This window comes from Malaclemys terrapin, chromosome 4, assembly GCF_027887155.1.
Source record: "Malaclemys terrapin pileata isolate rMalTer1 chromosome 4, rMalTer1.hap1, whole genome shotgun sequence".
Lineage (NCBI taxonomy): Eukaryota > Metazoa > Chordata > Testudines > Emydidae > Malaclemys > Malaclemys terrapin.
In genome coordinates this window covers 134,116,709-134,128,918 of record NC_071508.1, presented here as the reverse complement: position 1 = coordinate 134,128,918, position 12,210 = coordinate 134,116,709, and the positions used below count along the sequence as shown (strand labels likewise).

The 12,210-nt window shown below is 40.0% G+C and overlaps 1 protein-coding gene across 1 annotated transcript in view; it reads right to left on the bottom strand.

The window, feature by feature from the left end:
* Positions 1-12,210, bottom strand: part of ASPG (asparaginase) — an 80,436-nt gene that overhangs the window by 6,475 nt on the left and 61,751 nt on the right. The window contains 2 exon segments of the mRNA XM_054024666.1: positions 5,133-5,219; positions 11,718-11,881. Of these exon segments, the coding sequence (XP_053880641.1) occupies positions 5,133-5,219; positions 11,718-11,881 (251 nt within the window).

The following is a 12,210-nucleotide window of genomic DNA, read 5'->3' as shown; positions in this document are numbered from 1 at the left end:
AGCCCTGCTACTACAGACTCTCCTAGTTTACAACAGAAGAGCTACCTTCCTGCATGTCTCGCATGGGTATGTCTACACCACATCTGGGAGAGAGCCTTCTGGCCAGGTCCACAGACTTGTGCTAGTGGGGCTCGTGCTAGGTGAGTAGTTGGTGCTTTGACATTTGGTCTCAGGCTGCCAACTCCACTCCGGCCATGACAGCCCAAGCTCTAGCCCAAGTTGCAACTTCAAAGTACCATCTACAGAGCTATTTTTACTGTGTTAGCATGAGTCTTTGGACTCAAGCTGGAAGGCTTGCTCCCAAATGCAGTGTAGACATATCCCAAGAAGCTTTTGAGGCGATCCCGAGGTTTGCAAGACAGGAGCTTCCTTCTTGCACACATGCAGAAAAGCGCAGGAAGGAAGGGCCTGGCTCTGTAGAAAAATGGGAGTGTGTCTGGTGCAGAACATGTTTCAATGCCAGCCCAGTTTCAAACGTTCAAGGCTTCTTGTATTTTTATTTAAAAAAAGGAAATCCCACCCTCCAAAACAAATAACTCTTCAACACTGGTTGAGAGTGAAAAACAACACACCGCTAAGCTCTTGTGCCGCTTGGCATACCATATAGTAGGCAGGAGCATAGATGAGAATACCATTGGATTTTTAACATTTGGGAAGGATGATTATAGAACAGTTACATAATACAGGAATTTCCACTATGGGCAGAATTACTTCATTGTAGAAGAGTCAAGATGGTGGAAAAGTGATAAATGTAATTATATTAGCTAGTATGTGCAGGTTGCACTAGATTACAAGCATAAAAACTGTTACGAAGGCTGGGACTCCTCGGTGCTTCATGACTTTCAAAAACCGCATTGCAGTGACAGCAAAATAAGAATAAAAAGTTGGTACCATTTTAACTGGATTAGAAGAAAGTATAAGCTTCTTAACGGCTACTGATAGTGTTTACCATGAGGTACTGCTGACTCATCTGTGGGGTTTTGCAAAGGGTGGGGAGGCTAAGTTCCTTTTTCTTGGTGAGCTCAGAACCCCATCTTTCTCAGGGGGTCTTATACACAGTTCCATGTGGGGATCCTGCTTGTTCAATGTGTAATTAAAGCCACTGGAATATGATGAGACATTTGTAGCTGCAGCACCAATCAGACAGTAGAGAAATTATGTTTCTCTGCTGGTGAAGATTCTTGATATGCAAGGTAGTGATTCTGTGAGGGACTAATATAATTCTCTCTAGAGTGCACTCAAGGATACCGTTCATATTATCCAGTGTCCCCAGGCCTTTCTGTTCATGTTTCATAACTGCAAGGAGAGATGGGAGATTAAGATTATAAAAGCCTGCTTCAGATTTTATTTCTTCAGAAAGTTAACCAGGTAGGTATTAGAAGCATGGTTCCAGTACCTTCAGAACTATAATTTATCCCAACATCTGTGATCAGACTTAAAAAGGTATGTTATCCTGATAACAGGTTTGAAAAAGAGCATCCTTGGATTTCATGAACTGATATTTTAACATATGAGTGAGTGAGTGAATTCATTTGCTTGCTCCCCCCTGCCCTTACTTCAGCCTTGTTGAGCACAGACTGTTCAGAACAGGTGACATTCACTTAATAGACAGTCAAAAAAACAGTAGTATAAATCAAATTTGTGGCTAAACTGAATCTAGTGGAGTAGCTTTCTGAACAAATTTGGAGAGTCACCATTATATGTCTTGGAGTGGTCATAGTTTTGTTTTGCATAAAGACAACAATACCCCTGCAGTGGGAAAACAGATTTGGAAGATTCTGAGGGATGACTGGTAAGAAAACTTAGTTCTCATCTCGACAAAATGGAAACGTGAGATCAAAGAATTAAACATCTTAAAAATGCAAATTCCTCATCTGACTTTCTAAAAACAACAGGATGAATTAACACTTAAAAGAGGCGGCTAAAAGACTGGATAACATGAGAGTGTTTTGTTTGCAAGTACAATTCCAACACTAGATGCACTAGAAAGAATTCCAACTGACATTTTACAGTTATCAGCTGACCAAATGTACTAAACCGAACACTTTAGTTTCTAAATCCTAAATCATTTTATATCTAAAGATAAGGAAATTAAGGGGCTAGCGTTAGTACAGCAAAAGCTCTGGCCATGGAGATGAATGAATACAGAATAAAGCCAAATTATTTTGACAATAGAGAAGCAGCGAGAAAAACTGGCTTTTGGATCTTAATTCAGGTAGAGAACAATACAAGATGATTCCTGACACAATGCTAAAATTAGCTAGACCAGTCCTTGAATGCTACCTAGGAACCAATCAGCTTTGGCTCTCCAGACCCTGGGGGCTGGGCATATTGCCATGGTGCCGGTCACTTAAATTAGACCAGAGGAAGAGTTAGTAAAACATCTGTTTGTTCCAAAGGCAACTCTAACCAGGCTGAACACATGCAACAACCTCACCAATATGCCAATGCCTAGTATGAGAAAACTCCCTAGGAAGATGGTGCAGGGGTGGCGGATAAAGTGAAACTGAATAGTATGGAAGAATAAATCACTGAGTTTGCTCAAATCATCTAAGAGCTGTCATATCCCAAAGTGAGTATTCCTGACACCTTGGAAGGACAGAACATCTGCAACAAGACAATATTAACTACAAACACTTTAGCATTTTGGCTCATACACTCTGGAGGAAATTCACCCCTCTGCAAAGGGACACCGAAGGCCTTCTAGAGCAGTATAAGGGAAGTGGTTCCCTTGTGCAGAAGTGCCCTGCTGAAAAGTCATAGTTCAGTGTCTCTCTCAATACCATGTGCATTGTGGAACTGGACTCCACATCAGCTCTGTGTAGGCCGGTGCAAGGGGCATGGCCGCAGGATTTACACTGATGCAGTAGTCCCGGGTTCCCCATAGGTGTGAGGCCACTATTCTTGTCTGTGGGTGGGTAGCTGTGAAAGAGCTGGTTCATGCTCTGTTCATGTTGTGTGGTGGAAAGTCTCAAGACAAGGAAACCAATGCACTAATTCCATGCACAAAGCCCACTCATTCTCCTCTCCACATATGTATATTCCACTCTCTGCACAGTAGATATCTTTAAAACAAATGGGGTTTTTTGTCCTCTGTTAGCTTAATACCATCACAAACCAATTTAAAATGCTTCAAAAGCCTCGGGGGTTCATTACCACTTCATTCAAAATACAAGAGATCACGCAATACAGATCCAGTGTATACAATATTCCCTGAATGTACCACAACAAATTGCATCACATTCACTTTTTGTTTAAAGCTACATGCTCTCATTTTTGTGGTACTACTATCAGGCTAGCCAGTTAAACAGGTTCTGCAGAGGGCAGAAGGGGCTATGTATGGGGTCAATTTATTTGTGAAAGAATGTAATTTTCTGAGCCGCTCCCCTAATACTTCTGACAGATGGATCAGAGTTAGCAAACTCTTAATTTGAAAAGACTTTCCATTGTTTCCATCGCTTGCAATGTTCTGGGAAATATGTAGTATAGCTCTATATGGTTTGGGTGCAGGCTATGTGCCAGAGAGTCTCTCTTCTGCGTATTGTCGTAACAGTTGAGGCACTCCACCTAAGAGTCCCTATATTTAGATGTCCAACAGCTAGTAGCAAGGTGTTATTAGTAGAGGGCCCTCAACTATGGAATCCATATCTTCTGTGGGGGTAGCAGAGCTGTAGCCCTTGAAGACACGGTACAATGTATTTTGCTCAGTATTCTGTCTGGGTGAAGAGACTAGTATTTAATTTATTGTTGGGGGAATGAGGAAGAATAAAACCACTCCATTGCTTCAGTATAAATTGTCCCTGTTGCTCTAATCTCAAGATCTGGACACCAAAAACACAAGTTCCCTACAACCCAAAAGTAATACAAAATGTATACAAATGCATCAGGAAGAGGGACAGACTTGCTTCAAATCCATTTGCACATTTTCCATAATGCTCTCCATTTCACTTGTGGAGTTCTGCTATACTACTTCAGGTATGTCACACAGTCAATAGTAAATTTTGTCCCTTTACTTGCATTTTAGTTATTAATTCTAGCCCAAAAATAGTATATGCCAGGTACCCAATGGTCCCTGGCATATATAATAATTACTTATATAGTGCTTTCCATCTTGAAAGGATTTGAGAAACAATTCTCACATCACTCATTGAAACAGGTTACTATAAAAAAATCACCATTTTACAGACAGAGTAACCCAGTGTCAGAATCAAGATTACAACCCAAGAATTCCTCACCTAGGGCCTTGCTACACTTTACCACAGCTCAGACTATGGAGGTGTGAACTGTAGTGCACACCAAAGTGCTGTGCTGTAACCCTCCCCCCCCCCGCACTTCCCATGTGGATCCCTAGTTTGCACTAACATATTATTGTATCACTCCGGTAATTTATACCCAACCACATTGGTTTGCTTCAATAATAAAACCCCTGATTGTTTCCCATTTCAAAATAAGTCCTGGGCATATTAACAACTCAGTCATTTACTCTTGAAAATAGAGATAACAGGAGGAGGAGGAGGATGTAACTGTAACTACTGCATATTAGCACAGCTGACTTGGTGTAAGATGCCACGGAACGGGCGGCCTACCTAGTGGCTGCAACAGGACCTTAACTGGTGGTTGTGGCAACAGTCCAGAGTAAAGGCGAGCATAGATCCAGGAGTCAGGTACCAATCCGAGGATGAAGGCAGAGTCAAGATTGAGGGGCCAAGCCAAAAGGTCAGAACCAGAATCAGAATTGGGAACACCAAGCCAAAGGGTAAGCCAAAGTCACAATCAAGAAGCCGAGCCATAGATCAGAGTCTGAGTCAGAAAAGGGCAGGGAGGCAAGGACTAGACTGAAGCTGACATGAGTCAAGGCAGAACCAGGGTTGGAGCAATTAGTGGAAGCCAAGGCAGGGCAGGTACAGCTGTGGGCATGGTACGAGCTGAGCAGCTGCTGTGCTACTGCTGTTGCAAGGATCAAGTAGCAGGCTGCTGGCTCCCCTGCCCCATCAGGAACACACACATTTGGAGAAGGCTCATTGAGCCCAGCTGAGCTTGCTGTGTTGCCTAGCTACCAGGCTGGGAGCTAGCTGTGCTCCTGACACTTGGACCATGCTACAATGCAATATCTAAACTTATGTCATCTTTACCTGCAAAGTTCCGTTCCTATGTTCTCTAGCTCTTGGCTGGAAAGGTGAGCTCCAGTTTCACGCAGTAACTGAATCACTTCTATGTGCCTTTATGAAAAAATTGATAACAAGAAAAAGAGTTATTTTTAACAATTAAATATCCTGGGGAAAAAACATCTAGAGATCAAAACAAGTATTCCATAAACACAGATTTTATACACTGATTCTCACCATTTTTCAGATTGGTATGTTCCCCTCCCCCCCAAAAAAGAGAGAGACTGATGAGTATGTTCTCCATTCAAGGAGCCTGAGTTTAAAGAGAAAAGAGACCAACAGATAATCTCTAACCTCCTTCACATCACAGGCCACTAAACCCCACCCAGTTTCCTCTGCACTGATGTACGCAAGGAAGAGGCAAAGGCTTATTACATCATTTAACTACCTTGGCACACTGAATTTACAAAAATGCTACATTCTCAATTACTGAATCCAAAACGAAGAGAAAGGAACATAAATACCTTTCAAATATGAATCTATATTTATTTGTCCCCTGACTGTCCCCATTTCTAGCTCTTGTTAATTCAAGCACTGAAATGCAGATAGACAATGAAGGCATTCACAGAGTAACAGTATTTCTGTGTGTATTTTCCACATAAAGGGATAGATTAGGTGGGCATTTTGATTCTCTCCAAGGTAAGATTTCTGTTGTTTTTAAATGTTAGCAATGAAACCTTGTGGGTTAAAATGAGAGATGCCAAAGTTCCTATGACTTCATGGATGATATAAGCACCCATAAATTTAGATTCTTATTTGACCTTTGGGAGAATCTCCCACAAAATATCTCTCTGCTAAGTTTCTTCCCAGCTGGATACAATCTTCTTCATGGCCTACTAGTCCACTCATGGTCATGGTTTGGCTGGCCCTCTCCCATGAGTGCATTCTTCTGCCTGATAGGTATGGTAGGATCTACATGACCAGCCTGGCTCCCATTCCTCAGCCACACAACTCAGAAATAGTTCTGCTGAGGCCACTGAAATGGCTCCTTAAAACTTTGTTGTTTGGATTACAATGCTGTGGGATGTATGTACAATTTGACAATAGACCATCTATTACCCAAAAGGGTAATAATAAAGAAGCACTATATCAAATTGTGGGAAAACGATCAGCCAAAATATGATAGTTGGAGAACTTGACCTAATGCCCTGTGGGATTTGGACCCAGGTCTCAAGAGAAGAAAATATGTTAATTTATTGTGCTGCCTAATTCCCAAACTCAAAGGCAGAATTTAACCAACACTGCTACAGAATGTCTATTTCAAGTATAATCACATCTATTGTGACTTTGTTTGGAGGGGGCTATAGGAACATTTTAAAGTGAAAAGTACAACGCTGTTCATTAACTAAATCAACAATCTATGGCTGGATTCAAAACCTTAGGAACAAACCAGTCACTCAATATTAATTCATCAACAAATACAAAAATAAGTTCAAATGTATGTTCAGTTTATTCTACATTTCTTATTCTTCTTGAAGATTATAATACCTTCCTATTTTGAAACTGGACTGCAGGTCAAACAGCTTGTGTTCTGAAATCTTCATCTTGACAAAGAGAAGTTACTTTAAAGCTTATCATGATGAAGCCCAATTAAAATATAAAATTTTAAATTTGATACAAGATCCACATTTCCTTATAAGCTATTCTGGTAACAACTTTATGACAAGGTTTTTAAAATTTTGCCTTTTCAAAAATTAAATTCTTTCAGTTGCTCAATGGAATTTTAGCATTTAAATCATGCGGCCAATTTTTTGCCCAGAGTAAAATCTTAATTTCTTCGTTTCTCTGCAGCAAAGTAAGCATGATCAGTTACTGCAACTGCACATATGGTAAGTTGGTCTAGTTATCTTTAATATTTCATCAGAAGAGTCCCTTGAGACATGGCTGGCTGTCAGTAAGAGTCTCCTGGAGACAGCAAATAGGAACTAGTGCTGTATTTATTTTTCTTTACATAATACAACTCATAAGAGTATGATTTAACCACAACATATCAAGCAGTTTAGTACTCATTTGAAAAATGAAACTGATAACAGATTATAGCAGAAAAGCTTTTACATTTACTCACAAACTTGTGTTTTGTATAGAAGTACATGCAAACAGTGTCTGTATCAGTTTCCTTGGTAGTGGTCTGTCCTGGAGTACTCAGCATTTCTAACACTCCTAAAAAGACTATTGCTCCATTGTGGCATTTTTTGGCAGCATTAAATAAATATATTGAACAGATTGCATAGAGGTGAGAGGAGGAGAGAAGTGTGTGTTGGCAAGACTTTCTTTTTTTAAAATAAACTGAAAGTAAGTGGAAACCTCAATGGTCGTGAGCCCACTGTTTCCACTGCAACAGCTCCTCGTCTAGTAGATGGAGTCTGGAGATCTTTAGAGGAGATAGGAGGTACAGCCCTCCTGCCCCACAGATGACCTTAGATCCATATAGAAATCCTTCCAATCTCAGGGCCCCTATGGAGGGCCAGACCTTCTCCGCTAGTCCCCATGGCTCTTAACTCTAACTGGTAACACAATACAACTCAGGAACCAGGCTCTCCTTGCATTACAATCATGTCTGAACCACAAAACCATGCTTCTCATTCCATGTGGAGGTGTGAAGCTGCGGGTTGGGAATCTGTGCTGACAGGGTCAGAATTAAGTTGTGTGGGTATTTCCCACATACATTTGACAGGAGAGAGTAGTTCCCCAAAAGCCATAAATGATCTCCTGCTACTTGGGCTCAAATTTCCCTTCCTCTGACAAATTTTTGGCCATTTGCATGGTTTTTTTTCACCTGTACAGCTAAAATCAAGAAGAATGATCTGGCCCTCAATCTTTTGGGATCCCTAAAAACTGGTACATACCATGGTCGCCATTAAAAAGTCAATATTCACCACAGGCGGTAATCTGAGTTATCAGAGTTTTTTCATTATCCTTAGAAAAGTAACTAAGGCTGGGTCTACACTACCCGCCTGAATCGGCGGGTAGAAATCGACCTCTCGGGGATCGGGGACGCGACAATCGATCCCCGAATCGACGCTCTTACTCCACCAGGGGAGGTGGGAGTAAGCGCCGTCGACGGGAAGCCGCAGAGGTCGATTTTGCCGCCGTCCTCACAGCGGGGTAAGTCGGCTGCGATACGTCGAATTCAGCTACGCTATTCACATAGCTGAATTTGCGTATCTTAAATCGACTCCCCCCTGTAGTGTAGATGTAGCCTAAGACACTGATACTGCAAGGACTTCTGAACATCAGTTTATGTACTGTGAGTGCACAAAATTAAGCCCACATGTAAGAGGCTCAGGACCTTGGGCTGCACTTTCCACCAGCCATTTAAAGAAATGCAGGTATAACGTACGTTTAAACGTGATTAGCTTCGTTCTTTTTGATTCTTGCTTCTCTAGCAGCTAGGATGGCTATGACAGGATTGGCTCCGTTTTTCTCATTCAACTTTCACAATGTTGAACCACTATGAATTTCAAACTCCGAAGCATTGTATAATATCAATGTGATCTTAAAGAGTCAGAGTGAGGTGTAGATTCTCCCTCTATTTCAGAGGTACTAAAATAATGTAACCATAACCTTGCAGATTTCAAGTATTACAATGCAGGTTTATGTGGGAAGTGACTTTACCAACAATAGTCTCTGATGTTCTCACAGCAGTGTGCAACACAAACTGTATACAACTTTTTCTTTGCAGCCATTTTAGTCCTTAAGTTTTAAGTATAAGGAAAAGGTTATAATAAATAAAATATATGAAATTTTGATTTGAGACATCTGTTCCATGCTTAGAAAAGTGTATTTTATAAAAGTATTTATTTTACAGTTTTGAAAATGAACACTCTATTAAGGCACTGGGAAAACGGCAGTCAAAGGGATGTTGCTAACTTTTATAGGTCCAAACAACTGACCTACATTATCTGCTGGGTGTGAGATATTGTATGAGGTGCCCTATAATAAAGAGAATGTGTATATACACAGTAATAAAGCGGATGAGTACATGTATTATGGGAGAGAAGATGGACATGCAACAGATTACTATGGCTTTTAAAAGAACTTCAATTTTAACAGCAATGAAAATTAATTTTTCAAGTTAATTATTTCAAGTAAAAATTAATCAAGTTATTTTTTTAAAAATTAAGGAAAGCTATAAGAGATTAAACATGACACCACTGTTGACATAGGCCATTTTGTTGTTTGCCTACAGGTTGACAGTGCTCTGTTAAGATCCTTTTTGGCAGAAACACAAATCGTGACCACGTATACTAATGGTAAGGGAAGAGAGAAATCACCAGTTATTTTTCTGATTTGCATGATTAGCTAAAAAACCTCAAATCATTGAGAGAAGTGACACACACATTAAAATAAAGCTTTTGAGAGGAGTAGACACTATACAGAATAAATCGGTGATTATATTCCAATTCAACTAAAATATTAATTTCCAGAAAAAGGAATCAATCAGTGCAAAGGTCTATGAAGTTAAGGCAATTTTCTTAGATTGTTTTAAAAAGCACAATTTTATATTTTGCAATTCTGAGCATGATATAAAGCACAAATTACTTACTAGTAATACTTTTTAAAACAGGCATTTCCCTTTGTTGCCTAATATAAAATGCAAAAGTTTAACATCAATATTGTTTCTCTTCACCTTCAACAGGCAGTTGTTTTATGAATGCAATTCAAATATATTTTGTAGTAATCACATCTTTTTAGCACATATTTGATTCCATACACCCCCATCTACATCAGAGGTAAATGAGCTCTGCAAGATTTCTAATGTCCAGAGCCACTTCAGCTTCAGTATAAAGTTTAGTATCTTAGCACTACAGGCCTGAAGCTATTTTTACAGACAATAAAATGACATATTTATTTAGCTTTTCCTCTCATTCTGATAAGGGCACAAACAAACAAAAATTAAAAATAGTTAGGATTCATTTTCCTTTTACCACTCCCCATTTCAGAATGGGTGTACAGGTTTAAAGAGGCATAGTAGGAGTCGAATATAGGAGTGGCAATGAAAAGGAATCCAAACAACAAACTCATGTGAAATTCCTTAGGCAGTAGTTGGGTGTGGTAAAATAAATGCAGGTATCTGATTTGCAGGAACATCTAATAGTGATGCAGTGCTTTCTCACACTGGACTAGGGGCACCTCTGTTCTACTGCAAGTTTGTTTGATTTGCTTTTAGTTGATTCTTGGTGTGTTTGTGTGTGGGGGGGTTACAACTTTTATAAATATTTCTTATATCAAAAAGGCTTGGATAGTTATAAGAGAATGACAGTGACAACTATAAAGATGTAGGGGGCACACAATGGTCTAGCAGTAGCACAGTGTGCAGCCACCCTGTGCTCTGAGAGTCCTGGGTGAGCAGAAACTGGGATCAGTGCTAAGCCAGCTTCCGAGCTCCTGTAGAGGAGAAAAGCTTTACATCCTTTTGCAAAGATTTCTTCAGTTGTTACATAAACAGAACAGTCAGACTCCACAGGGAGCCAGATCCAGCCCTCACAGACAGGTGAACCTGCCAACATTTGAAAGCTATAACTGAGACATTTGGAGAGAAAGACCAGGACATGCACTGGACTTGAGGGACCTTTTGGAGGCACAAAGTGTAAAAGGATAAATATTTTGTTAAATAAAAAATGGGCACTGTCCCTCAAAAATACAGACAAATGGTGTTCACAAACTGTAAACACATAATAAGGGCCTAAAGGATAGGATGAATAAACAGGGAAAGCAAAGGTAAGTGAGAGACAGAGTCAATCTGTAGCTTCAAACAGGTGGGAGGACCAATAAGGTTGTAAATCTCCAAACTACAAGTCTTAATTTCAACTACAGTGATTGATATCTTTTTATATTCTGATAAATTGTGGCACTATGAACCTACACAATAGGATAAAGACCAGCAGAATGACTGGCCTACAGACCACTACCACCTAGGAGACCAACTTCAAGGATTATTGGTGTCATTGCCAACACGGAGAGAGAATCACTGAGGGAGGCAGCCAGCACATGCTTATTGTGCATGCCTCTGCTGATAAATGTGTAGAGTATGTGGGAGAGAAATCAGAGAAATGGTCACCCAGAAAGAAAGGGTGGTTACAAAACCCTTCAGCCTACTGGAGTAGCCTATTTTATTTTAAAACCCTCTGTTTCTGACAAGGAAGGGAAGGTACAAAGAGACAGCCTCCCTCCCCTATTGCTCTAGTTCCTGAACTCTCCCTTCTGCAAAAACAAAATTAACAATAAGTAAAATTTTTCTTTTATAAAGAAATCTCACCACAAATAATGAAGTCCTGGAGTAGGGGGTAGGGATAAAAAAAAACAATCTTCACTTACTTAGCTCTGGGATTTGGCATCAGCAAGGCTGTTTCCTTCAGCTACAATGTCCTAAACATCCAACCCATTTACACATCCTTTAAAACTACAGAATTTGCTGTCACAGAATTGATCACTGCTTTCCACTATTGCAGATTGCTGACCAAAACCCACTAATTGAAAGCGATGTAAATTTGAAGTGAGATGGGGTTAGCTCTCTCATAGATCTGTGTGTAAAATGTATTTTTTTAATACCTGAATTTGACTGCATACTTCAGTGGGGTAGCACCAAACATGTCTTTAGCATAAACAGTTGTTCCATACTTCAATAAATACTCAACTAGTTGTAAATTTCCTTCACTTGATGCAATATGAAGTGGAGTTCGACCATCATAATCTTCACAGCTCAAGTTTCCACCCTACAACATAAACACATCAACGCCTAAGGAAAGAGGTAATGATAGTACACTGGAGGCTGGTTGGTTCAGGGGCTCAGTCACATAATGATACCTACTCCAACAACGTTACAGTTTGAATCCAATGACCAAAAATCATTAAACATGCGACAATTTCTCAAAAGCTTATGTGAAACTAATTGGTTAGTCAAGTCCATTATGGTGTCCAGTAGTCACGGGTAAACATGTATACTTTGAGATGCATAGACCTTTGGATGTAACAAACAGTGGTTTTGTATATCAAGACCATCCTTGGCACCTCCTTCAGCTCTGGAACCTTCACAAGTGGCTAA